Source organism: Hyperoodon ampullatus (assembly GCF_949752795.1).
Source record: "Hyperoodon ampullatus genome assembly, chromosome: 1".
In the NCBI taxonomy this organism is placed as follows: domain Eukaryota; kingdom Metazoa; phylum Chordata; class Mammalia; order Artiodactyla; family Ziphiidae; genus Hyperoodon; species Hyperoodon ampullatus.
Genome location: NC_136914.1, coordinates 203,894,512 through 203,921,140, shown reverse-complemented (window position 1 = coordinate 203,921,140; position 26,629 = coordinate 203,894,512). Strand labels below are relative to the sequence as shown.

The 26,629-nt window shown below is 49.7% G+C and overlaps 1 protein-coding gene across 3 annotated transcripts in view; it reads left to right on the top strand.

Annotated features, from left to right (window-relative positions):
* Positions 1 to 26,629, top strand: part of SH3PXD2A (SH3 and PX domains 2A) — a gene marked incomplete at its 5' end in the record, with an annotated part of 237,019 nt that overhangs the window by 39,913 nt on the left and 170,477 nt on the right. For all 3 annotated transcript variants that reach the window (XM_079715283.1, XM_079715284.1, XM_079715282.1), the window contains one exon: positions 11,707 to 11,787. In XM_079715283.1, coding sequence (XP_079571409.1) covers positions 11,707 to 11,787 — 81 coding nt within the window. The remainder of the gene's footprint in view (positions 1 to 11,706; positions 11,788 to 26,629) is intronic.

The following is a 26,629-nucleotide window of genomic DNA, read 5'->3' as shown; positions in this document are numbered from 1 at the left end:
TAACAGGTGTAGGAATCATAATTTATTTGACCATTTTTTAAATCGATAGACAGTCAACATTCCTCATATTTTGCTGTTCCAAATAGCACTGCATGAACATCTTTATGTATATAAACACACACACACACACACACACACACACACATCCACGCACTTGTGTGGATAAATTCTTAGAGGTAAAATTGTTGAGTCAAAGGGAATGCTGGTTTGGGGCAGGTATTGCCAAAATGCTCTCCAAAAAGATTGTTCCAGTCTACCCCATGCAACAAAATTCCTAGTGACAGCAGTTCTCCTTGTGTCAAAAGTCGAGCTTTGCTGAGCACAGCAGAGAGGAAGGTGTGAGTGTGTCTGATGGCTGGGAGGAAAAGGTGGGGTCACTTCCCCTGCAGGCTGTGTGTGAAGGAGGCCGCTGGCCTCTGGCCTTGCCTGCCTGCTGTGTTTCCCAGGAAGAGGAAACCAAGCTGTGTGTGTTAACCTTTGCCTTGCTCCCCAGGGTGTGACGGGGGAACGGGGCATGGTCACAGGATGTGTGTGTCCAGGTCAGCAGGCCTGGGTCAGCCATTGATTTGGGAGTGTGTGGGGCCATAATCCTTCTTTCCAACCCTTTCCTAGATCCTCTGGGCTGCGTCCAAGCCCCTTGGAAGCCCAGGAGCGTGATCCTTTCTGTGGTTTGGGAGAGGATACGTTTGTTTAAGGTTTCCAGGACTCTAGCTCCTGAATGTCAATATGCATCTAGAGTTTTTCTCAATTTCCACAGTAGGGAGAGCCTCCTTCCTCTAGCCTGGACACCCCGCCACCCTCTCTGGGCTCCTGGGCATTACCCAAGACATCCATGCCCACCGATTGCTGGGCCTCTCCATTGGAGCACCTGCTGATTCAAGGTGCTCAGACGCATTTTCTCTGATGAGCTGGCTTGGGAACAGAGGGAGGTGGCAGGGCTGGAGGGAGGGAGGTACAAAGGTTCAACCACATGCCCTCAGGTACTCTAGAGAACGAGCAGTGGGGACCACACCCAGAGCCCCAGAAACCACAATGCCTTCCTTTCTTGACTCTGGGCTCATTGGTGTCTCCAGAAACTTCTAGGGAAGAGGCTAAAACTCCAAGAGCGCAGAAGACTGTGCTAGGCACTTTGAAGGGGATGGTGGGGAAGAGAGGTGACGTTTATTGAGCAGCTGCAGTGTCCCAGGCTCCGTGGTTGTGCTTTGCTTGTGTTCTCATTAATCTTCACAGTGAAGCAGGTGTTAACCACCCCCATTTTATAGATGGGGAGTGGAGGCTCAGAGAGAGTAACAACTTTTCATGTAGTCAATCGGATTTTTTTTCTTTTTGGCCACACCATGAGGTATGCGGGATCTTAGTTCCCCCACCAGGGATCGAACCCATGGCCCCTGCAGTGAAAGGGTGGAGTCTTCACCACTGGACCACCAAGGAAGTCCCTAGCCAATCAGATTGATTCTAAACTGTGCAAAATAGAGTGCTGGTCCCCATAGAGGGCTCCTTACCCCCCTGCCTCAGGGTGGCCTCAGTACTGACCGATGGGTCACCTACACGTGGAGCAGCCAACTGACAGAGCAAATCCTTGTGGCAGGGGCTCTGCCTGGCTCCAGGCAGTCCGGTGTAGTTATCAAAGAGGACGAAGTGGTCAGGCTACAGCAGTCAACACTGCATTTGAACCTGAGCTCCACCACCTGCCATGGGACCTCAGGTAGATCAGGTATTTCTTGAGGTCTCTTCATTTGTCAGCTGGAGACAATAACAACACTTTCCTCACAGCATCAATGTAAGGATTAAGTGAGATCATCTGGATAAAGTGCTTAGCAAGGCCTGGAATGCAATAAGTGATCAATAAACAGACGTGGCTATTATTTTTGTTCCTAATGAAACCACTAGTTCCTGCACTTAAGAAAAAGGTTTGTAAAAAACTGGCTCTTCCTGCTGTTTCTGTCCTAGTTCTGGTGACTGAAAGGACAGAGCTTCGACAGCTGAATCTTTTTTAAGGTCCACATAGGGTTTGTAAATCCTGGGAGCTCCTACTTTGCACACTCATTTCCTGTCCAGGAAACATGAAAAAAAAAGCCTCCGACCCCGAGGGGCTTGCTACAGCCCGTCCATCCTTTCAGCGGGGTGCTCCTGAGGATGGCCATTGTTTTCCCAGCCCTGGGCAGCACAGTTATTTTTGCTCCTCTAGTTTCCCAGGCCAGGCTTGTTATTAGTCGTGGGATGTGTGTGTGTGTGTGTGTGTGTGTGTGTGTGTGTGTTACCCTGCCCAGGCTTGTTATTAGTAGTGGGATGTGTGTGTGTGTGTGTGTGTGCGTGTGCGTGTGCGCGTGTGTGTGTTACCCTGCCCAGGCTTGTTATTAGTAGTGGGATGTGCGTGTGTGTGTGTGTGTGTGTGTGTGTTACCCTGCCCGTCTGTGTCCCCGTTTCTCACATCCTGCTCCCCTCCTACTCCTATTCCTGGTGTCATGATCCAAGTCTCAGGGCAAAGGGAAAGAAGTCAGTTCACCCCCTCCCTCTTCCTGAGTATCTAAATAGCAAAGGTTCACTGGGCGCTTCCCACGTGCCAGGCCCTGTGCTGGGCGCCCCCATGTGCTTCATCACATTTAACGGGAAGATCCCTTTATAAACCACACTTTGCAGCTAAGGAGACCCTGACTCAGAAAGGCTAAGCCACATGCCCAAACCCACACAGCAGAGAAATGTTGAAGCTAAAATTTAAATCCATCAAATGCTTTCAAAGCCGTCTTCCTCCTCCATGATGCCAGTGCTGCCTTTGGTCCTTTCTGAGCCTCACTTTTTGGCATCCCATCGTTCCATCTTATACTGTTTCCCTACTTGGTTTGTCAGTGTGAGTCTGGCTGCCGCAGCTGAGCTGTAAAGGCCTGGAGGTCGGGGACTTTGCCTCATCTTTAGAGTGGCACAAAACCAGGCACCAGGCAAGCACTCACTCGACATTAGCTGGTTACTTCGTTCCTTCACTTACTTAGGGGACATTAAATGAGTGCGTCTTAGGTGTAAAGTGTCTTGCTGGGCGTTAGGATGCCATAATCTGCCTTCAGGGAGCTTGTGTTCTAATGGGGAGATACAGGGTTAGATCACAAATCCTCACAACAGCCCCAAAGTGAAGTAACCACTGTTATCCCTGTCTTGCAGAGGAATAAATGGAGGTACCAGCAATATGGACGCTTCCTCCAAACCCTCTTGCCTATGCATTGCCCTCAAAATTAAATAAACAATCGAGGCCCATGATTCATGCAAACGATGGCAGGCACTGAGTGTGATGAGTACGGACCAAACACTCTTGAAGGTGTTTGATACAGTTTAAGAGCCTGCTGAGTATCCCCTCCTCCAAATCCCCTTAAAAGCCCTTTCTCCAAATGCAAATCAAAACCACAATGAGGTATCACTTCACACCTGTCAGAATGGCTATTATCAAAAAGACAATAAATAAGTGTTGGCGAGGATGTGGAGAAACAGGAACACCTCTTGCATCGTTGGTGGGGATGTAAATTGGTGCAGCCACTTTGGAAAGCAGTGTGGAGGTTCCTCAAAAAATTAAAAATAGAGCTACCATAGGATTCAGCAATTCCACTTCTGGGTATTTATCTGAAGAAAACGAAAACAGTAATTAGAAAAGATACATGCACCCTTATGTTCATTGCAGCATTATTTACAATATTCAAGATAGGGAAGCAACCTAAGTGCCCATCAACAGATGACTAGATAAAGAATATGTTTTATATATAAAGACACACACACAAACACACAAATATATATAAAATGGAATGTTACTCAGCCATAAAGAGAATGAAAAAATATATAATATGTAAATATAATATAAATATATAATGTAAATTAATGTAATATATATTGGGTTTCCCTATGATGTTATGGAAAAACCCGAACGAACCCTTTGGCCAACCCAGTATTTACTCAGCCATAAAGAGGATGAAAATGAAATCTTACCATTTGTGACAACATGGATGGACCTAGTGGGTATTTTGCTAAGTGAAATAAGATGGAGAAAGACAAATACTGTATGATTTCACTTATATGTGGAATCTAAAAAACAAACAAAACAATGAACAAACAACAGAAACAGTCATAGATACAGAAAACAAACAGGTGGTTGCCAGAGGGGAGGGGATGGGGGGAGGAGAGAAATAGGTGAGAGAGATTAAGAAGTACAAACTTTCAGCTACAAAATAAATGAGTCACAGGTATGAAATTACAGCATAGTAAATATAGTCAATAATTGTGTAATACCTTTGTATGCTGACAGATGGTAACTAGACTTATCGTGGTGATAATTTTGAAATGTGTAGAAATATCGAATCACTGTATTGTGTACCAGGAAGTAAAATAGTGTTGTAGGTCAATTATACTCATAGAAAAAGAGATCAGATTTCTGGTTACCTGAGGAGGGTAGGTGGAGGGGGAATTGGATGAAAGGTACAAATTCCCAGTTATAAGATAAATAAGTACTAGTGATATAATGTGCAACATGAGAAATATAATTAACACAGCTGTACGTTTTATATGAAGGTTGTTAAGAGTAAACCCTAAGAGTTCTCATCACAAGGAAAAACATTTTCTATTTCTTTGATATTATATCCATATTACATGATGGATGTTCAGTACACTTACTGTGGCAGTCATTTCATGATGTATCTAAGTCAAATCATTAGGCCGTACACCTTAAATTTATACCATGTTGTATGTCAATTATATCTCAATGAAACTGGAAGGAAAAAAGCTCTTTTCCCAGATGAGAACCATTTGACGCAGGCCTGCAGTGACGGCACCTGTGTTTGGAGGTGATTGGTGGATCGTGGTTCTGGGAGGAGCCTTCTGCTGGCCACACACCCTGTCTCTGGCAGAGCCTTTCTGAGGTTTGCTTCTGCTGCATTTGCTGTGACTGCTCCATAAACATGAGGTCCAGAGGGAGCCTGAATAGGATGCTCTGAGGTCTGAAAGTCTCCACCACCTGGTCATTAACCCTGTAGTGGATCTGTGTGTGTGTGTGCTGGGGTGGAGGTTACCCCCCAAGTCCAGACTTCTAAGTGCTGCTTGTTCCCAAATTTTCAGTGTCACTACCCTTCCCACCCCAAGAACAATCACCCACCCCAGAGGAAGTGTCAGAATTTTAAAGGACCACACCCCGAGGGTGCTCAGAAACTTTATCCAGGTGGCCACAGGCCATTGAACTTAATTTTGCTGGCAGGGTTTTGGGTTGGCAAAGACCTTTGCACTGAACCGGATGTATTTTATATTCTGCCCCTTGGCCACTGGAGATTTGCTTCAGGAGTGGGGGGCAGTCCCCAAGTGTTGCTGCTAGCGACCTCTTTGGTTCTTCAAACCCAGTGGATTTTCACTCATCAGCCAGCCAGTCGTATTTCAGTGTGCCCAGCGGACTGGCAGGCCCAGAGCACCTCAGGGGATCGGGGAACACAGTTGCTGCCCATGGAGAGACCTGAGAGGACATAGTGACCCACCTGAAATAGACAGGGACACAGCACGTGTCCAGTGCTGGGTCATTCTGAGCCAACAATTAGTAAACAAAGGCAGATCTAATAACTGGCTAGTTGTGAAAAGCAGACTATGAGCACAAGAGATGGCCCCAGACTTGCTAGGCTGGTGGTCCCAGGTCAGATGATGAAATCTGGGGCGCTTTCAATTTGGGTGCAGCCAAGTGTTGTCAAGATGGGTCTTTGATACTGGGGCCCCTGCTGCTTATTGGTGGGGGGGGTCAGTGGGCCCCAGCAGGGAGGAGAAGGGACATCAGCCCAGCATATGGTGGAGCCACTTGCTCTGGGAGCAGCAGCCCTGGGGTCCTCTGCCCTGCTGGGTGGTCTGCATCTTGAGGATCAGCCCAGCCTAATTTGGGACTCCCTTGCCCATGATAGGACTTAGTACACGGGGCCCTTTGAATAGAAGGTTAGAGCCTATTGGTACCTTAGGGCTGCCATCATCTTCTTGGGGAAGAACGTGATGAACTTCTCCAGTAGGAAGCCAGAGCAGCGATCATGTCCCTAAATGTAAACTCCCCTTTACTGGCTGTTGGAATGTGTTCATTCAGACTTCTGAACAGTCCATCTCAAACATTAAGCATCCCCCCCATCTAGAAGATTTGGGAAAGTTGAGGAGCTGGGTCCCGAGAAGATACCGTAACCTCAAGGGCCCTGGAAAGCACTGACAACCTACCCAGGGGACAAGGTGCTGTGTCCTGGCCAGAACCATTCTGTATGCATTAGAAGGAGGCTTGAGAAACTCTGATTTGGGGATGGGGGAATGTGAGTCGGGCTGGAATTTTGTGTATCATTTGCTCATCTGGAGTGGTCATCTAGGATGGTCAAATCGCATTAGAAGGAGATGCTCCTTTATCTGTGTGCCTGCAGCCTGGAGCCGGGTGCACAGTTTGGGATGCAGAGGATAGGCTAGATTTTGACCCCTACTTGTCCCGGGCAGTCTTTGGACAGTGAGCAACTTATACAACTATATGCGACGGCCCTAGTCCTAGCCAACTGGTCCCACCCTGTGTTGCTGTGAGCCGGTGAAGGAAGATTGTCATTGAGTTTCCATGTGGCCTGGGGCCAGGGGCAGCTGGCAGGGGTCCAGGGGAAAAAGGCCTCCTTAGTAAACTGAGCCACAGTGCCACAAAGGTAGAGGATTTCCCCCACGGTTCCTAACTCCTTGTCTCTAACTGTACTTTTCATCAGTACAGGGAGCAATGGGTACTTACTGGCACTTTCTAATTAAACAGGGGCAGGTCCCAGGCCTTCTAGGAATGATTAGGCCGTAACTTTGGGTCGTTAATTGGTCCCAGCCCTGGTCTGATCATGGACCTCCCTCCATGGAAACTGGGCTGGGCTTCATTCTCAGTGCTCTGGCGCTGAGCTGCGGGTCTGATCGGCATCAAGGCCACTTCCTTGTTAAAAGGAGCAAGACTTGGAAGTCTCAGAAGCCTCAGACATTTCTGGGTCTAATGAGCTGAGCAGATGGGAGGCAGCCCAAGATGGCCTTGGAATGGGTGGGCTGGCGTGACCGAGGCGTCGTGGAGCTTCTGTACTTGTGTCTGTGGTGGAGACCCTCCTCGGAAGAGGGTGAGCGTGACAGGTGAACGTGAGACTCTGGGGCTTCCTCTCCAGGGGACGCTGGATGCAATTTCTAGATGCTTGCCATCTGCCTGAAGTGACCAGAGATGGGGTAATAGAATCCATGAGTTTTTAAAATCCAGAAGGAAGGGAAACTCCACCCAGGAAACAGAACTCCAAGTAAAGTGTGTGGATGCAGGGTGTTTAATTGCAAACCTTTCTTGGAACCAGCTGCTGGGTAACGTTATCTTGGTCGCTCCTGCAGCCAGAGGAGAGTTTATCTGGGCCCCTGACGTAGCCCGGTAAACAGAGCTGGCTTTCTCCAGTGACCTCTGCCCCGTCCTCCTTGCCTTCCACCTGCTCTTTCTCTGCGGTTTATCGCTAGGGGCTCCAGCACAGCCAGCTCAGGGAGGCTTGAGAAACTCTGATTTGGGGATGGGGAATGTGAGTCGGGCTGGAATTTTGTGTATCATTTGCTCATCTGGAGTGATCATCTAGGATGGTCAAGGTTTGGAAGAAAGCAGACAAGCGTACAGCCCAGTTGAGGGAAAGGGGCCTGGAGGTTGTCCACAGATCCTCTGGGCTTACCTCTGGGGAAGTCTCTGACTGCTTCCTCAACTCAGGCTTTACACTGTTTTTCAAGGAGGGTAGGCTGGGGGTGGGGCTGGGAGGCTCTGGCAAATCGCAGAGGTTTGGGAGAACCAGGGGGCGGAGGCTCATTTTCCCACCCCCACATGTAAGTCACCAGAGGCCTGTCTTCCTTGTGGGTTCAGGTCAAGTGTTAGATAGTGACAATGCCCTGTGACTCTTCAACTGTTTTCAATAGTAAAGGAAGAAGGACTTTTCTAGGGCAGGTGTACGCTGGTCATGTGCTGATTAGTCCTAGACTAGGAATTAGGAGGTCTGGGTTCCTGTCCCAGCTCCACCACTAACGGGGTGAGCACACCTGCAATGAAACCAACATAGTGGATCAGGCCCCGTAGCCCTGAAGTCTGTGCCCATAGAACAGAGGAAGAGCCTGAGGGTCTGTGAGGCTGGGCTGAGGTCTCACAGCCGATGATAAGGAAGGTCCTAAGAGTGAAACCCGGGAGTGGCTGACTCCAGGCTCTGTGCCTTTTCCTTGGCAAATTGCCATCCTCGGTTCTAGGTTCCTCCTCTGCAAAAGGAGAGGCCTCCCAGCTGCCAGAGGCAGTGAGCCTGTGATTAATTCTCCCTGGGAGGTGAAGGGAAGCCCCTAATTACTAGGGAGGATGGAGCATGGGTCATGTTAAGCCCCAGTTAAGCCCTTCCTCTGGGTCCCACTTGGTTGGCCAGGGAGAAAGACTACTGTCTAATGGCCTGCGAGCAAGTGCAGGCTCTCTCCCGAGAGGGCCCAGTCACTTGGGGCCTCCCTACGGTTCATCTGCCTGGGCAGAGAGAGGTCAGGAAGACAGCACCTGTCGTGCACAGCATCTGTGGGAAGGGGAGATGCAGGTGGGAGGGGAGATGTAGCTGGCAGGATTTGGGAGTCAAGGAGCTGGGGGTCAGCAGGGGGGATGGGGTGGGCTATAACCCCTGTGAGAAACCCCAGAGCATCCTGCCACAGTCGGTGAAGCCAGTTGTGTATGAGAGTTTCCTCTGTGTCTGTCTGGTTTTGTAGCATTCTTTTTTTTTTTTTTTTTTTTTTTTGCAGTATGCGGGCCTCTCACTGCTGTGGCCTCTCCCGTCGCGGAGCACAGGCTCCGGACATGCAGGCCCAGCAGCCATGGCCCACGGGCCCAGCTGCTCCGTGGCATGTGGGATCCTCCCGGACCGGGGCACGAACCCGTGTCCCCTGCATCGGCAGGAGGACTCTCAACCACTGCGCCACCAGGGAAGCCCTGTAGCATTCTTAACCGTTGACCTCTGTCTGGGCCAAGTTCTGTCTCTTCTTGGTCTCAGGCTCTCAGAATTAGCCTTCCTCCCCCATGTTCCTCAAGGGTTGTACAGACTTTTCAGATTACCCAAAACTTTATTTTAAAAAATGCCATTCAGTCCTCATCAAGTAGTTTGATTAAATATCCCCACTCCTGAATTTACATACAGGGAGACAGTCCAGTGTGGTTAAGAGCATAGGGATTAGACTCAGCTGGACCTAGGTTCAATCCTTTGCTCTGCATTTTCCTAGCTGTGTGACCTTGGGCAAGTTATTTGGCTTCTCTGAACCTCAACTTCCTCTTGTGCAAAATGGAGATCACAATGGTAGCTACTTCTTGGGCTGAAGATTAAATGAGCTAATGCATATGAGTGCTTTACACTGTGCTGGCACATAGTAACCATTACCTAAATGGTTTCTACAATTTATTGTGTGAGATATATGTTTATATATGATATAAAGCAAAGCATATCCCTATATATTTATTCATGTCAGTTTATTTTGGGCTTGTGAAGATAGGGATGGCCTTTTCACTTTATGTTCTTTCTTAATTAGGATCACATAAAACATGTCATATCATAAATACCCCATTTCAGGGTGGCAACACTCAGCTGTATTTGCTTTGCTTTATGGCGCTCTCCTTGGGTGTGTTTCAGAACAAACACTCCACACGGCGCGAGGCTGACTCTGTGACATAGAGATCGGAGGGGAGAAGGGACTAGATTCAGAGCTCATTTCTTTGACTGTTAACTGAGCAGCCAAACATAAAGCCTCATACTCCTGTGTGCAGAACCCTTGCTATGAAGTAAATGTTCGTGCCTTCCCCCTCCCCTCCCCTCAAATCCACATGTTGAAGCCCAGATCCCCAGTATGATGGTGTCTGAGGTGGGGCCTTTGGGAAGTAATTAGGTTCAGGTGAGGTCACAAGGATGGAGCCCCAGTGATGGGATTAGTGCCCTTATAATAAGAGGAAGGGACTAGAGCTCACTCTGTCTTCAGCATGTGAAGACACAACAGAAGTCGGCCATCTGCAAACCAGGAGGAAGGTTCCACCAGGAACCTTGATCTGGGACTTCCAGCTTCCATGACTGTGGGAAATAAATGTTGTTGTCTAAGTCACCCATCTATGGAATTATGTTTTAGCAGCCCGAGCAGACCAAGAGAGCCCTGCTCCAGGCATGTGGTGAAGTCAGCCAGTCTGATGCCAAGGTTTCCAAATTCTCCTTCTCTTTGCTAATATCCCCTCCTTCTCACAGTGGCTGTGACCCTGACCTCTCTGGCCACTTTGTTCTCCTCTCTGATGGAGTCCCCTCAGACCTCCTGAATCAGAATCACTAGGCAGAGTCCCGGGAATATGGGTTTTTAGGGAGGTCTGCAGGTGATTCTGGTGGACGGGGCATCCTGGCAGGGGACCCAGTGCTGTGACCTACAGCAGCTCATTCTCCTCTGAGGGAGGAAACAGGTGGAGGTCTCGCCCACGTCTTAACCCTGGGTCGCCCTCCTTTAATGCTGTGCTTGGAGACATCACAACAGGCACTGTGGGGAAGTTCAGCGGAGTAACCTTGAGGTTGTGTGAGGGGACCCTCCCTCTAACTGAAGCCTCTCCCAGGAAGGCGTGTCTTTGGTGTGAGTTCAGATAAGAGGGACAGAAATGGTGGGAAAAATAGGACAGATTGTGTGGGCCTGGGACTTTCTCTCCTTCTCCAGTTTGGAGTCCCACCCACCTCCTTGGCTAGGTGAGCCTTCCAGAGTGGCCTGAGGCAGTAGTCCAGAGCCTGATTGAGCACTGGGAACTGGGGTGACATTGGGAATGGGGTCCTGAAATGCCTTCATTTCAGAAAAGTTTACAAATCTTCCATGTGCTAATTTCTCTCCTGTAAATCTACCTCTCATCCAGAAGGTCAGTTTGGTTGTTCAATGGAGCAGAATGATTTCTGAGCACCCACTCAGTGCCAGACGCAGAGCTAAGGCTTAGGGGCACTGGGATGAACCACACATCTCTGAAATGCTTACAGTCTCCTGAAGTGGGTTCAGAGTGTGTTCTGAGGGTCAACTGTGGCAGAATGACCTGGAGTGGGTTTTTTAAAGCATAGATGCCCAATTTCAACAAATGTACCACTCTAGTGAGGGATGTTAGTAATGGGAGAGGCTGTGCATGTGTGGGGGTGGGGATATATGGGCCTTCTGCTCAGTTTTTCTGTGAACCTAAAACTGCTCTATAAAAATTGTTGAAAAGAATAAAATGTAGATGCCTCCAAAACCCAGGTCTACTTATGCAGAATTTCAGAGGGTGGGGTCCTGACATCTGCAATTTTGGAAGGCCCTTTGCAGAATCTCATTCACTGTAAAGTTTGAGAACCAGTGGAAATAAGCTACTTAAATTTTTAAACAACCCCAAATTTATGTTCATTGTATAAAATACACATAAACAAGAAGAAGAAAATTAAAACCACTTGTAACCCTACCCTCCTAAGAAAATCATCCTTAGCATTTTATTGAATACCCTTCTAGGTGTGTGTGTGTGTGTGTGTGTGTGTGTGTGTATTTAGACACGTGTAGCATCCATGTGTACCTGACACGGTGCTAAAGCCCTGGGGACAAAGATGAGAAAAAGAATGGTTCTGGTGTGGAACACCCACAGTCATGTTAAATGATGCCTGGCACAGCTGAGGCCCTGCTTTAGTCACCCACTCACCTGCTCTTATCTTTTCCCCACAGGTGTACATCATTAACGTGACCTGGTCCGACTCCACATCCCAGACCATCTACCGGAGGTACAGCAAGTTCTTTGACCTGCAGGTGAGTGGGTCTGAGCTCGGATGGTTCCTGGTTCCACATGAAGTGGCCTGAGTGTCTGGTGGGTTGGCCTCTCTCATGTCCTCACTCATCCAGAGAATCCCCTTCCCAAGCTCTCAGGGTCAGAGTCTAGGCAGAGCAGAGGGACAGAAGAGGGGACCTCGGCGGTCAAGCTGGGTTGGGCTCAGTCTTGGATAATGCAGGCAGATACTTGGGGCTTTGTTGGCTTCCTCAGATGGTCTTAACAGTCATGCTTTGTTACCCTCCTTCGTCTGGAGGGTGGGAAACCAGGGCGGAAAGGTGGGAGGTTGGCCGTGGGTGCTGTGTACTTGAGCAGACATGTGTCTGTAAACATCCAGGGTGAGACACAAGCCACCACATCATTGCAGGCAAAGAAAAGCAAACACACAGAAAAGACTGAAACGGAAAATAAGCAGTTTCTTGAACTACAGACACAAATGGGGCATACCACTGTGTCTGTCTAACCAAATAAGGCTCTTATCTCCCTGTTTGTACAAGTGTATGATATGTGTGTCTCTCTAACATACCCAGGCATGTCACACAGGGGGATGGTAGCATGGGTCCACAATTCCATTGTAGACAACTCCCTTGATGTCAACTAATTTGATTAGGCCTCTTTAGGTTACAAGTAATAGTTTTACACTCATACTGGCTTAGACAAAAAGGAGACTTGGTTGGAAGGATATACCAGGGAAGCTTATGCAGTCAACCAGATGGTGGAAAGGGGAGAGAGGCAGTGGCTTCAGGAACACCTGAAACCAGGGCTGCTCTCCCTCTGTCTTGTCTTGGCTTCTCTCTGGGTACTGTCATCAGTAGTTCAGCTGTCAGTAGCTCCCAAATTTCATATCTTGTGGTTCCCAACAGCAGAGAGATGGACTCTCTCCCAGTTCCAAATTGAAAAATCCCAGGCAAGACTCTGATTGGCCTGACCTGGGTCAGGTGCCCTCTCTGCACTAATCACTACTGTCTAGGGTAGACAGACATGAACACAGACATGGCCACTAGGGGGCCCACCCCTGTTTATCAGAGGCAGGCACCAGACAAGGCAGAATCATTGAGAGTTAGGCAGCAGCCCTTCCTATACCAGGAAGGGAAAGCTGAGAGGTTCTAGATTCTTCCTTAGGGCTATGAGCCTGGTTTAGGCCTATAAAAACACAAAGAAGAGACATCCACTGCTGGCCCTCACCAAGGTCCACTCCTTCCTTTGCAGGCCTCTGGTGGTGAGTCATCTTGGAGAGGCCAGGCTTGCATGTTTGCCTCCAAGTACCTGACTTTATCCCACTGTCATTATGGCTCTATCTATGAGTCAAGGGTGAGCCAGCTCCCTGCATTACAAATCCTCTCTTAATCTAACAATATGGGATTGGAAGCCACACCTTACCCTCCTGCCTTCTTCCTCTTCCCCCATCAACTCTGTCCAGTCTCCTCGCGTCCTTCCGGCGTAAACTGTTGGGATTTGCTGATACCCCATCAATGGGTGTAGTGTGCTGGACAGGAAATGATCACTTAGTTGGGGAGAGGGAACCCTGAAAGGACTCATTGATGAGCCAGAGGGAAACTCTCAAATCAGAACTTTTCTTCCCCCTCTTTTCTGTTCTATTCCCCCTCCCTAGTTACAGAATCTCACAGGAAAAGAATGCCGCTCCCCCCACTTCTCCCTTGCCTGGAGGGCTCATTTCCTGTGTGTGGAGAGGGGACACATGGCATGAAGCAGCTTGTACGATGCACTGGCCCTAGTCATGAGCATGCCCAGGCCTGTCCATGTGGGTCATTGTTACCCTGTAGATGCAGTTTGGAAAGGGGTTGGGATGGTTCTTTGGAATTTAACCTTTCAACCAAGCATTTTTGGGAACCCATTTTTCAGAACTTGACATGATGACTTGTAGTGGCCTTCATTTTAGAAAGCCTTTCTTATTTATCAGGATCTCTGATTTTAATATGGCATTCCTATAGAGGAAGAACAAATGGCATTGCTAATTCCGCCTCTGGCCACTGGTGGCCCTCAGAACTCAGCTTGGAGCTTAGGCACTGGGGACACATTGCCTGGGACCAGTTACTGGCTCTGTGACTCTGTAACTCCAGAGAGGTTCCTTCCTTAGCTTCTCCATTTTCTCATCTGTAGAATGAACGTTCAAATGGTACCCACCCAGTAGGGTTGTTGTGAGGATGAAATGAGCAAATCCATGTTTTCCCCGACACATGGTTGTCTAGTGAGTTACTTGGTGTTAACAGGTGACAAGGATCCTGGGCTGCCTGGCTGAAGGGTCTGGGGGCTTAGTGCCTCCTGTCATGGTGTTGCTTTCTTGTTTTCATCCCTTGGCTTCACTGTGCTACGTTGCTGCTCAGTGCCCAGGCCTGTGTCTGAGTGTTCAGAGTCCCACAGGCTCTCTCTGGAGCTTGCCACTGGGACAGGACAGAGTGAGTTGGGAGTAGGGGTGTGACCCGTAGAGTGCTATTCTCACAATCCTTTTGCTCCTTCCCTTTTGGGCTGAGGCCCACCTTGGAACCCTGCAAGTACTGCGCAGACTAAGCCAGCCTGGGGAAAGCTGCCTAACTGGCTTTACTAACTCATGGTTCTGGGCTTTCTGGGGACTGGGATACTTTTTTTAAGTATAAGTATATCCCATAGATTTCCGGAGATATACTAAAAAGTTATTCATTGGGACTTCCTTGGCGGTCCAGTGGTTAAGAATCTGCGCTTCCACTGCAGGGAGCACGGGTTTGATCCCTGGTCAGGGGAACTAAGATCCCATATGCCACATGGTGCAGCCAAAAAAAAATTTTTTTAAGTTATTCATTGTTTATTTGAAATTCATGTTTTATCCTTTGTCCTGTATTTTTCACTTGCTGAATCTGGCAGCCTTAGCCTGGCTGTGCATGGCAAGGGTGGAAGTATAAAGGTGAGGAAGCCAGGCTGGCTCGCGGTAAGAGTGAATTGGCCTTTGCCAAGGCCTCCACCACATTTGCACTTTTGCAAGGCAGAAGTGGCACAGGCGGAGGGACACTCATTTGAGAAGGACAAGGTCCCTTCCTTCTAGGAGTCTGTATCTAGTGGGGAAATAGACTTTTAAGCAATTTAGTCCACTGTAGATGAAATAAATACTAGATTGAGGTACAAGTAACATGCCAGGGGATGAAGAGGAAGGAAAGAGCATCCTTCTTGGGAGGGGGCAACTAAGAAGATGCCCATATTTTTTAAATTTATTTATTTATTTATTTTTGGCTGCACTAGATCTTTGTTACTGCGCGCGGGCTTTCTCTAGTTGGGGCGAGTGGGGGCTCCTCTTTGTTGCGGTGCACGGGCTTCTCATTGCAGTGGCTTCTCTTGTTGCAGAGCACGGGCTCTAGGCACACAGGCTTCAGTAGTTGTGGCACGCGGGCTCTAGAGCGCAGGCTCAGTAGTTGTGGCGCACGGGCTTATGGTATGTGGGATCTTCCCAGACCAGGGCTCCAACCCATGTCCCCTGCCTTGGCAGGTGTATTCTTAACCACTGCACCACCAGCCCTGCCCATATGGTTTTGATTGGTGACAGCGGCCTAGAGTGATATAGCCACTACCCCCACTCCAGTTTGAGGGGATTTGGTTGCTTTTTGAGATTTATAGTTATCGAGGTAAAGTATGTCCCTGACTTATTTCTTAGTTTGTTCGTTCATTTATGCGTACATGTCTGCCTCCTCTCCATCTGTCCATCCATCTGTCCATCTGCGCATCTATCCATCCATCCATCTATCCATCTATCCCAATCTATCCAGTCTTAAGTGCCTGCCTTCTGTGTCCCAGGAAGGATGCCAGGCTCTGGGTGGGGATTTATTGGTGAGCAAAAGCAGATCTGGTTACTGCTTTTATGGGACTTATAGCTTAATGAGGAAAGATAGATTTTAGTTTAAAAATGTATATACATATTATTTTATGTGATTCCAAATGCTACAGAGAGAAGCACCGTAGACATATTATAGGGAAACCTTATACTCTGGTATCAGAGCAGACTTCCCTGAAGAAGTAAGTTTATCTGACAGACCAATGAGTTATTTTATTTTATTTTGGGGGCTCAGGGTTTCTTTTGTGCATCTTTCCAGACAAGCATGAATGTACATATACAATTCGAATAACCCGCTTGGTCATTCACACACCCCTGAAATCCTTCCAAGGGCACTAGGATAAGACCCTCTACTCTGCCCAAAACCTTCTTCTCTTCCCATGTTTCTTCCTTGAGCCTTCAGACCCAGTGGTTCTGCCACCTTCTCACTCAAGGGGCTGTGGACCCAGCCCCTCTTCCTACCCGCTGGGAAGCACCAGGTATGGAACCTTTAGACTTGTGCTGTCCAATGCAGTAAGCCACCAGCCACATGCAGCTAGTTACGTTTAAATTTAAGTTAATTTAAAAACTTAAAGATCAAATTTTAAAAATTCAATTAAGTTCAATTAATTTTTTAAAAATGAAATGAAATTTAGTTTCTTCATCATACTTGCTGCATTGCAAGTGCCCAAGAGCCACAGTGGCTAATGGCTACATACTGAGCAGATACAGAACATTTCTACCATCACAGGAAGTTCTATTGGACTGTGCTACCTCTGACCATCGGGGACACACAGCAGGCTCGATCTGGCTTTATGCCCACCCCAGTGCGCTCTGCCACCTCCCAGGCCCTCCCCACTTGTCCTCTAACATCTTCCAGGGCCCCTGTGGCAGGAGGGGGACTGTATTCCACCGTGATTTGCCCCATCCATAGAGCAATTCAAATTCAACAGCTCTTCCAAACACCTCTTCTGGAAACCAGGTCAGTTACTAGAAAGGGCTTCTAAGGGCATTTCAGATGTCAGGCTGGGAACAGGGAAAGGAGAGGCTCTAGGTCTCTAAGTGGAAATTGGTTTCTTCTAAAAATAATCCACCACTCAGCCCTATCTGACCAAGAAAGGGACCTGTCCCAGACAGAGCTGGCAGGGACAAGGCCTGATATTGAGGCCTGTTTAGTTATAAAGAGTTTGGATTACTTGGAGGTGGAGTTAAGGGGAGAGGGAGCAGGGAAAAAGACCACAGATGCTCTTAAGTTGCCTTCTCTTTGGTGCTGGACCACATTTCCAGCCTCTGTAAATTTCCTCGCACAGCTCCTTCACTGTTAAGTGTCTCCCCCAAGACCTGGCCCCACCAAGGAAGGACCGGAAGGCTCTCTGAAGCTCCGGCTCCATCAAAGGTTGTTTCACAATCTGACCTACAAGGCGCTGGGATGCAGTAATTGCTCAGCAAACATTGGCTCCATAGTGCTGCTGGCCCTTTAGTCTGAACTCTGGCCAGTGAGTGCACAGGGTCAATATTTGATCAGAGCTGGGAGAGACCCTTTAGCCTCCCCCATGCTGCTTGGAAGATAGAGTTAAGAAGGCTGTTCAGGTTTGCTCATTTGTTCTAAAGGGCTTAACCTATTATGAAGAGCTTTTCTCTCTCTTCCTTATTCATCTCTCCAGCGTCTCCACCCACTTACCCACCCAGGGTCACACTCACTTTTCAGCTCTCAAATAGCCAGGCTTATGATGGGTGAACAAAACTATACTCTGCGACTTGTAAATAACCAACCTTAAGAAGGATGTGTATGTGTATGTGGGCATGTTCTGATGTAATATATGGAGAGTTACAGGATCACAGCATTTTTATAATCAGAAGAGTTCTACTCCCAGTCCCTCATTGCAGGTAAACAGCTGTGTTCATTTTTCTGTTCCTTAAATTTATATGAGCTATAGTTTGGTTCGATGTCCAGAGCAGGCCTCAGCTCAGGTCAAACTGGGGTGATCCTGGTGTGTGCAGGGGTCAACCTGAGAGTAGAAGAGGGGTCTGGGGGAGGTGTCTTTCCTGCAGGCTCTGTCTTTTAATCATCAAGGCAAGGTCTATGTTGTTTGAGATCATTGACCCTAGACTAAAGCCTGGGAGAGGTAACTTGCCAAGTTCTAAGAACGATTTTGTACCAAGGATTCTAGAGAGTTCCAGCACATGGTGTGGCAGTTTTGGTGCCAGCAGTGCGATAAGCTGAGGGTCATTGTGATTGCTCACATGCCCTGGACAGACAAGAACATTGGCCTTAACTGAGATCAGTCCCCAGTCCCAGGAAGCCTCCTATTGTTTGCCATGGCAAAAATGGGAAACATGGAGGATGGCTAAGTAAGCTGTTGTCTCATACCGCCTTGCACAACAGTCAAAACCATAGAGACTGATCTGTCCCATGGACGGAGCTCTAAGAAATGTTAATGAATGCCCAATGCGAGTTTCAAAACATTGTATGATAGCAATTATGCAAAAACAACAAGATACATCTTTTATAAGTACATGCACAGCATAAGTACGTTAATTATTTTTAAAAGGTCTGGAAGGATACACTCCAAATTGGTAAAAGAGTTATCTCCGGAAGAGGGCTGGGGACATGGATGGGAGGGGGGGCTTGGTCAAAGGGGAACCTTAGCCTTATTTGTAATGTCTTACATTTTTTAAAAAGAGAATGTATTCATGTATTACTTATAACCTTTATATATAATAATTAAAAGATACCTGTGGGAGGAGGTGGGAAAAGTGGGAGGTCTAAAATAAACTGTGTTCCTCCTGGTCATTACACAGTATAATGGGACAGAAAACACACAGGTTAAAAAAATAGACATTAATAACATATCTAACAAGAGAAAGAAAATGAAAATGATTATTAAAATCACATTACCTCATATTTCCTGAATCACCATTCTAGATCATTCCTACGGAATGTAACTGGTTAGAATCCATTACAGGAAACCCCAGGAACCTGTCCAAATTATCTTGTCAAACTGGAATCTTGTATTCCAATATTGCCTACAACACATGAACTGTGTATTGGGCCAAGAAGCACTTGGGTGGCGGTTCTTGTGTCATGATGAACCACGCTGAGAGCTTCTTGGCTGTGGAGTGCAGTGGTTAAGGGCAGGTACTCCAGGGTCAGGATGGTTGGATTCCAAGACCAGCTCCAGCACTTACTAGCCGTATATAACCTTTGGTGAGTTCTTTAACCTCTCTGTACCTCGGTTTTCTCATCTGTGAAATGGGGATAATAAAAATACCTGCCTCATGGGGTGATAGTAAGAATGAAATGAGACAATCCATGTAAAGAAAGCCCTGAGAATAGTGACTGGTGTGGAGTCCCTAGACAGGGAAGCTGAGAACTCACCAGTTAGGTCCTCAGAAACTTAACTTCAAGAGAAAATAGCTGGACATCCCTACTCCAGCTGGAGGCCGAGGTTTCTTCCTGTCCCCCATTTATACAGACTTCACTTTCACCACATAGCTCTGTCTGCGTCCAGGTGGGAGACGCAGGTGGTGCTGGTTAGGTCTTCCCAGATAAACTGTTTCACCTCCAAAGTGTAATTACCAATCCAGCATCCTCTGTTAGGAAAACACTGCTGTTCAGAAAGTTGCTATTTGTCGACAGTTTTTCCTTGCTCTTGGAAAGAGGCATCTTTCAGATTCCTGATGGAACACAGGGGGATTCCAGGGGAGCCCTGTGGGGATTCCAGTAGCTCCTGGGAATTCTGTGGCTGGCTCCCCCTCCCCTGGGAGCTGGCCCTGCCTCAGCCGCTCCCTTTCTTCTGGCCCTATGGCCTGAGGGTGAACTCCAGTTTCCTCTCTGTCTACTGATTTCCCCTCTGGCAGGTTCTGCCTAGCATTGGGGTGAGGAGGGGAGAGGGCCGTGGGGTGTCTGTTCTCCAGGGAGTGTTGGGTGGGAAAGGCCTGGGGAAATAGTACCTCAAGGCCGGCTCAGGTTGGAAAGCTGTTCACTGAGTTGGAATCCTGGGTTGCTTGGTGCCCGGCTAGCGTGCACTTGAAGGTGGGTTTATTTTTTTTCCGCTCCAAGCAGATGAAGTTCGCAGTTTGTACAGTGACTCCTTCTTGTGCAGTTTCCCCAGCCCCACGGGTTTAGGAATGACCTTGTACATGAGGGGTCTTGCAGGTCCAGAATAGATGGAGAGAGGTGACCATGGGCATCGTACATGGGGCAGGGTCTCCACACGTCCGTGCCAGATGCATACTGTGGCAGGGTCTGCTGTCAGCCATCCCCACCCTCTGCCCTGGGCAGAGCTTAAGGATGCAAAGAGAGGAGAGGAGCTTGTCCGATGGTCTGAAGCAGCCAGAGCTGTGGGATCCTTGTCATGCTGCAGGTGCACTTGGGAAATTAATCTTTCCCTATACAGATGAGTACCTGGTCTGTGAGCACCTGTTTTGGTACCTGCGTGCATTTGGTGCATGTGGTCTTCCTGGCAAATGGTCTGTAGGTGGTCCTGGCACACATCTCCCAAGGAGTTCCTCAGGGACCAAGCCGTGTCTGACGAGACCCTCACTTGTGACCACCAGGAAGTCAGGAGCCACCTCTGCCTTTTTCTGCTCGCTCATCCTCCCTCAGGGGCAAGGTGGGATTGTCACACAGTGGGGGAAGCCCCTTTGTAAACACTGGGGAAGGTTGTAAGAAAAGCTGGAATGTCCTCTGGGTAGTAAACCTTGGCACTATTCATTGACTCTAAGCTTCTGGGTGAAGTCTGGGTGTGGGCACTGGGGACTTAGGGGGCTGCCTGCTCCCCCAGTAACTGTCCTGCAGGGCAGACAAGAACACATCTTTCAGGGAGAGAAATCAGCTGTGTGCAAATATCTCAATACGGGAGGTACATGCTTGCCGACCAGCATTAACCAGATCAGCTGGAGAATTGGGGTGGAATTGTGAGTTTCATGACCAGAAGGCCTTTAGAAATCATCTATCAGGATGATAACATATCTAGCACTCATGCTGCCACTTTCTGGTCTTGTGTCCCCAACAGGCATCACTAATTGATCACAGCACATTCCCATCCCGTGCCTGTGGCTGACACTGTTCCATGGATCCTGAGCCCATACATGGTCTCAGAGTCTTTCTGAAAAAACAAACCCAAATATCTTCAGGAAGACACTACCTATCAACTGGCAATGGTACCTTGAGATGAAACTTATTGGCCACCTCTGATGTAGTCCATTTCCTTTATTTGACAGATGAGGAAACGATGCCCTAAGAGGGGAAGTGACTCATCTACATTACAGGGCCAGCAAGTGACAGCAGGACTAGAACTCAGGCACCCTAGCTTTAGTTTATTCCAATCTGGAATTCTAGCCTCCCCTCCAGAAGTCTCCTTTCTGTTTTTGGTTGAGGAGGGCGGGAAGCCCCTGTTGCATCACCAAGAGAGCTCCTGGGGGGAGGGGGCAATCATTCACCCTTCCTGGAGAGAAGATGCCTGTGCAGAGCAGAAGACTTCTCTCCGGCTCCCAGAAAGGTCTGACCAGCTGCTGCTTGGAGCTCAGCCCAAGTGTCCTGCCTACCATTGCCCACTTCTCTCATTGGATAATAAATCTCAGCTTTGCCAGAGGTGGCATCTGAGTCAGGCCACACCACCTACCTGACTGCTCCGAGCTGCACACCTTGTTTTCCCGGCATGAGGGTGTCACGTCAGGGTGTGTTTGGGTGTTACATCAGCGAGGCCCTGCTGCTGTCATTTCCCTCTTCCTCAGGCCTCGAGGTCTGACCTAGCAAACTCAGCTCTGCCCCCACCAGGCCCCCATCTACCCCTCTTTGGATAACAAATGGAAAGTTGGCTGCACAGTGCATGGGGGCACAGTGTCCCCTCCAAACTGGAGAATGAAGGGAAGGAAGATCTATGATGGTGGCCAGGTGAGTGGTGTGTGTGTGTGTGTGCGCGCGCGCTGCATGAAGCCTTCAACTGTGACCAAGTCACTCCCTTCCCACAGGAAGGAATTTCAAGTCAATCCTGGCGCCTTGGAGGAGTGCCAGCTACATGCCTGGCACTAGGCTTGGTAATGGGGACCCCGAGGGGAGAAGTCAGGGTCATCCTGGGTGGAAAAGCCAGACTGACAGCCTTGGCCTGAGCCAGAGCCGCCAACTGGTGGGAGAATCAGGGTAGGCGCAGAAGGCATAGAATGGGTGAGCAATCAGAGCGTAGACCACTGCCATCAGCCCTGCTGCTTGGGCATCCCAGCCTGCTTGTTGAGGCCTTGGCGTCGTTGCATCCCTTCCCCCACAGCAGCAATGGTTGGTTTTGCTTTTGACTCTTGTGGACCTGAGACAGCCAGTGTGAACTGTGGGAGCCTGAGTTGCGGCCTTGTTGGAAGGAAGACAGTCACAAGCCAGGTGACCCAGAGATGCAGTGATTTCCCTCACTGGCACCCTGCCACCCCTGGGCATCAGCCCCCATGTGATTTGGGGGCTGCAATTACTGCATCTCCGGGACATTTCCTCAGGCCAGGCCATTGTAGGAGTTACTGGAGAATTGTAGTTCTTTCCTTTATATCCAAAATTTAGCTAGAGCCAAGGAAAAAAGATTTTAGATTCCTCAGAGACCTCCACAGTTGGGTGACAGCAGGCTCTCCAAAAGAGCCTGTGGGATTCTTGGTACCAACTTCCCAACTTTCCGAGTGGAGTAGTTTGCTCTCAGTGATGGGAAGCTCAGGCTTTGTTGTCAGACAGACTTACATGAATGTGACCTCATCCCTACTACCTCTTATCAGCTGTGTGACCCTGGGCCATTACCTAACCTCCAAGAGACTCAGCCTTCTCATCTGCTAAATGACTCTAATTGCAGAAGCTGCTTCATAGAGTCCTTGTGAGATTTTCAGGAGACAAGGCACAGGAAACCTTTCCCACTGAGACTGAAGCAGCTATGGAGAGTCATTAGGATGGCGATCACTGCCCTGTGGACACGGTGTCTGTCCAGCCTGAAGGGAAACATTCCCAGCCACGAAAGGGTCTTAGGCACCCCCAAGCTGCAGTAAATGAATGCTCCAGGGCTGGCCAGGAGACAGCCCCAAATGCCAGCCAGGGTTTGCCTCCGTCTGCTAATTAGGGGGCATTTATCTGGTGCCCAGCAGAACAAAGTGGCCAGTTCAGCCATGCTGGAAGGCTGAGCTCAGTGCTGGCTGGGGGCTGGGGAGGAGGCTCGGAATGGGACGGGCATGGGGGCATCCCTGGGGCTAAATGGACCACATTCAGAAATGGCTTAAAAAAAAAAAACCCACCCAAACAGGAAGCATGAGGCTGGTGTACAGGCTGGAGCTGAGATGCTGGCAGAGAGGGTGGCTCTGGTGCACAACAAGCAGCCATTCTTCCCACTGAGACAGTGCCGACCTGGTCTCCTCGGGGCATCTCTGGTGAAGGCCGGCCTGCTGGCTCCCCAAGGAAACAAGCTTGTTTTTATCCTGAGATTCCCAGGGCTCCACCCCTCATCTTGGAAGCTTGTGAGGAGGAACCCCCAGTGGGAGGGTGGAAAGGAACCCCTCTCTGTGTGCTCCCCCGGGGTGCTGGGCCCTGCCTGCTGCTCCCTCCATCCTACAGTGCAGCGGGGTGGGGACCCGGATGGCACGGGGGGTGGAGGGGAGGGATGGGCTAAGAAATCAACCACATGTAGGAGGGCTTAAAACTGAGATTTTTTTTTTTTTCTTTTTTCCTCTTTGTGGTGCGCGGGCCTCTCACTGTTGTGGCCTCTCCCGCTGCGGAGCACAGGCTCCGGACGCGCAGGCTCAACGGCCATGGCTCACGGGCCCAGCCGCTCCGCAGCACGCGGGATCCTCGCGGACCGGGGCACGAACCCGTGTCCCCTGCATCAGCAGGCGGACTCCCAACCACTGCGCCACCAGGGAAGCCCAAAACTGAGATTTTATCCATCGTATTATGTACTTGGGGGACACTTTGGGCCAGTTTGGAATACCTAGGTTTCTTGGCTGTGTAATTGAGAAACGAGGTGAGAGAGGGTAGAGCTGCAGTCCCCCTGCCCCAGGCCTGGCAGTGCTCTCAGCCCTCACCCAGGCTGCCCCAGAGAGTCGGGCTCGGGGCTCCTGTGGGTAAGGTGGGGACCACAGGCTGGCTCTTCCCTTTCTCTAGCTGGACAGAGGGTCTCATCTATCTGTTCCATCACCTAATCCCTTCCTGCCCCGTGCTAGCTGTTCCTCCAGGGCCACGCCTGCCCCACTGCTGACCCCACTAGAAATAGCTGAGCAGTAGGCATTCGCCCAGACGAGGGAGTGGCCCTTGCAGGGTAGGCCAGCCCCCAAAATATGGCACCAGCTGTCGGGGATCTGGGTCAGGTAGGGCACCAGGAATAGGCTCGGGGTGGGGTTCTGTTCTCCTTGGGCATCTTCTCAATGGGGGCTAGTTCTCTGGGCCCAGACTCCGTCGTCAACTAGAAGGCGGGTGGGGGTGAGCACCTGACCATGTTTGTTGAACACCTGCTATGGGCGAGTCACTGGGTCCAGGGTGGGGCTGAGCGGTGGAGACAGATGCAGCATGAACTGACCGCAGGCTGACCCTTCAAGGCATCTCCATTTAAAAGTCACACGTATGCCTGCACCTCAATGTCTTCCGAACCCGGCCCCTATCTAGACCCCTCCCTCCTCCTTCCCTCTCTCAGTCACTGCACCATCTCTTACCCCTGCAGATCCCTCCTCTCTGCCCCAGGCCCCTTGGCCAAGCCCTCCTGATTCCTCCCTTGCATCTACTGCCTTGTTACCAGGACTCCCAATGCTCCAGTGCGGCCCCTTCCAGCTGCTTCTGTGCATTGCAGCCAGTCCGCTTTCCTTTTCTAGTGTTTATTTTTAATTATGAATTTTTTTAATCCTACAGAAAAAAATATAATGTAGACCTACTGATTTAACAAATGTTCACATTTTGCTACATTTTTTTCACATGCTTATTTTAAAGTGAGGTATAATTGACATCAGAGACTTTTTTTAAAGAAATAAATTGATGCCGATACGGGAGGTGTCTGATAAATGCTAGATTGCCTTCCTCCTGCCTCAGGTTTTACCGAGAAGGTGGAACTGGAGGTGGGCCTAGGGAAAGGGCTGGGTTTGATGGGCTGAGAAGGCGCCCAGGCAGGGAGACTGCATGTGTGAAGGTGTGGAGGCCGGACTGCCTGGCAGGGCCGAGGTCAGGGGATCCCTGCTTCTGTGGAGGATGGAGCCCCGCAGGGAGGAGCACAGGTGCCGGCGGTCCTCCAGCGGCCAAGCCCTTTCCCGCCTTGCCCTTCCTCGTCCTCCCACACCTCGTCCTATGTGGGCAGCTGCTGTGTTTATGAGGTCGCGAGGGGAAGCCATCACCTGGGTCTGCATCAGTGGTGTCACCTGGACGGGCAACCTGCGGCTGGGCGCCAGGGTGGGCTCCGTGGGGAGCTCTTCCTCTTGTGTTCCCTGCTTCCCTGGCAGGAGTCAGGTTCTCCCCTCCAGGAAAGCCTCGTGAAACCAGCTGGCCTGGCCGCAGAGCCTGGGGAGGGGGAGGGTGGCCAGCCTCACTGCATGGGCCGCTTGACTAGGCTCCCCTGGCAACTCTGCCTGAGTTTTAGTTTTTGCTTCAGGGATTTTTCTCTTTTTCTTCTGGGCTCCACCTTGCCTTCCCCTTCCATGAATTGTGAACAGACACTAGGACACCCTTGGCCTAAAGGGCCTCCAGAAAGGAGAAATTGCAAGAAAAGCCTCCTGTGGGCCAAATGGCCGACCTCAGTGACCAGGAAGGGAGCCATCAAGGCAGCGATGCAGCGTCAGCCCTTGATGTCATCAGGCAAGATCGGGGCACTTGGGCTGCCCAGGTCAGCTGTTAGGAACACCTGAGGTGCCAAAGGGATTCAAACCCTTTGAACGCAGCCAAGCTCTGCCCTCTTCCTCTCCATCTGCCCTGCCCCCACCCTGGTCCAGCCCCATCACCTTCCACCTGGGCAGCTGAGCAGGCCTCCTGGGGGACCTCCCCTCACATTCTTGTCTTCCCACCAACCAGTGATCCTTCTAAAAATAAATCAGATCGTATCACACCCCCCTTTTATAACCTTTCTGAAAGCCTTCCTTTCTTTTGGGAATGAACCCCCAGTTCCTTACCCCACCGCCAGGCCCTGTGTGGTGGGTCCCCACCTGCCCTTCTAGACCTGTCCCCTGCCATCCTCCTTTCCTGTCTCTCAGCTCACCCCCTTGACCCTGGGGCCCCAAGTGCAGCTCTCTCTCAGTGCCTTTGCCATCGCTGTCCCCTCTGCCTGGAGCTCCGTTCCCCCAGGTCTTCAAACAGCTGACTCCTTCTGGGCACTCGGGCCTCACGTGACACCTCCCAGAGAGGCCTTCCTTGATCACTTCCTCAGAGAGCCCACCAGCCCTGTCACCTTGTCACATTCTGTTGTCTTCAACAATCTATCTTTATCTTATTTAACTCTTTGTCTATTGGTTATGTCTCATCCCTGCTGGAATGTGAGCTTTAGGAGAGCAAAATCTTGCTTGTTCATTAACTTCTGTTTTCCCAGTGCCTAGAACAGTGCCTGACAGAGCAGGTGTTCAGGAAATTGTTGTCGAATGAATGGATGGGTGCATGGCGAGCTGGCACTGAGTGCAGGAAATGGGGAGAGAGAGGCCCGCAACCTCCTTCTCCACGCGCCAAAGATGAGGTCTGCTGTGTAGCTCCTGTTGCTCCTCCTGGATGCCCATCTTTGCTTATAGGCTGGACTTGCCATTAGGGACACTTGTAAGGATTAACTGGAATAGAAAGTAACTTTCAACTTTAAAAATATTAGAGGGCTTCCCTGGTGGCGCAGTGGTTGAGAGTCCGCCTGCCGATGCAGGGGACACGGGTTCGTGCCCCCCGTCCCGGAAGATCCCACATGCCGCGGAGCGGCTGGGCCCGTGAGCCATGACCGCTGAGTCTGTGCGTCCGGAGCCTGTGCTCCACAGCAGGAGAGGCCACAACAGTGAGAGGCCCGCGTACCGGAAAAAAAAAAAAAAAAAAAAATATATATATATATATATATATATATATA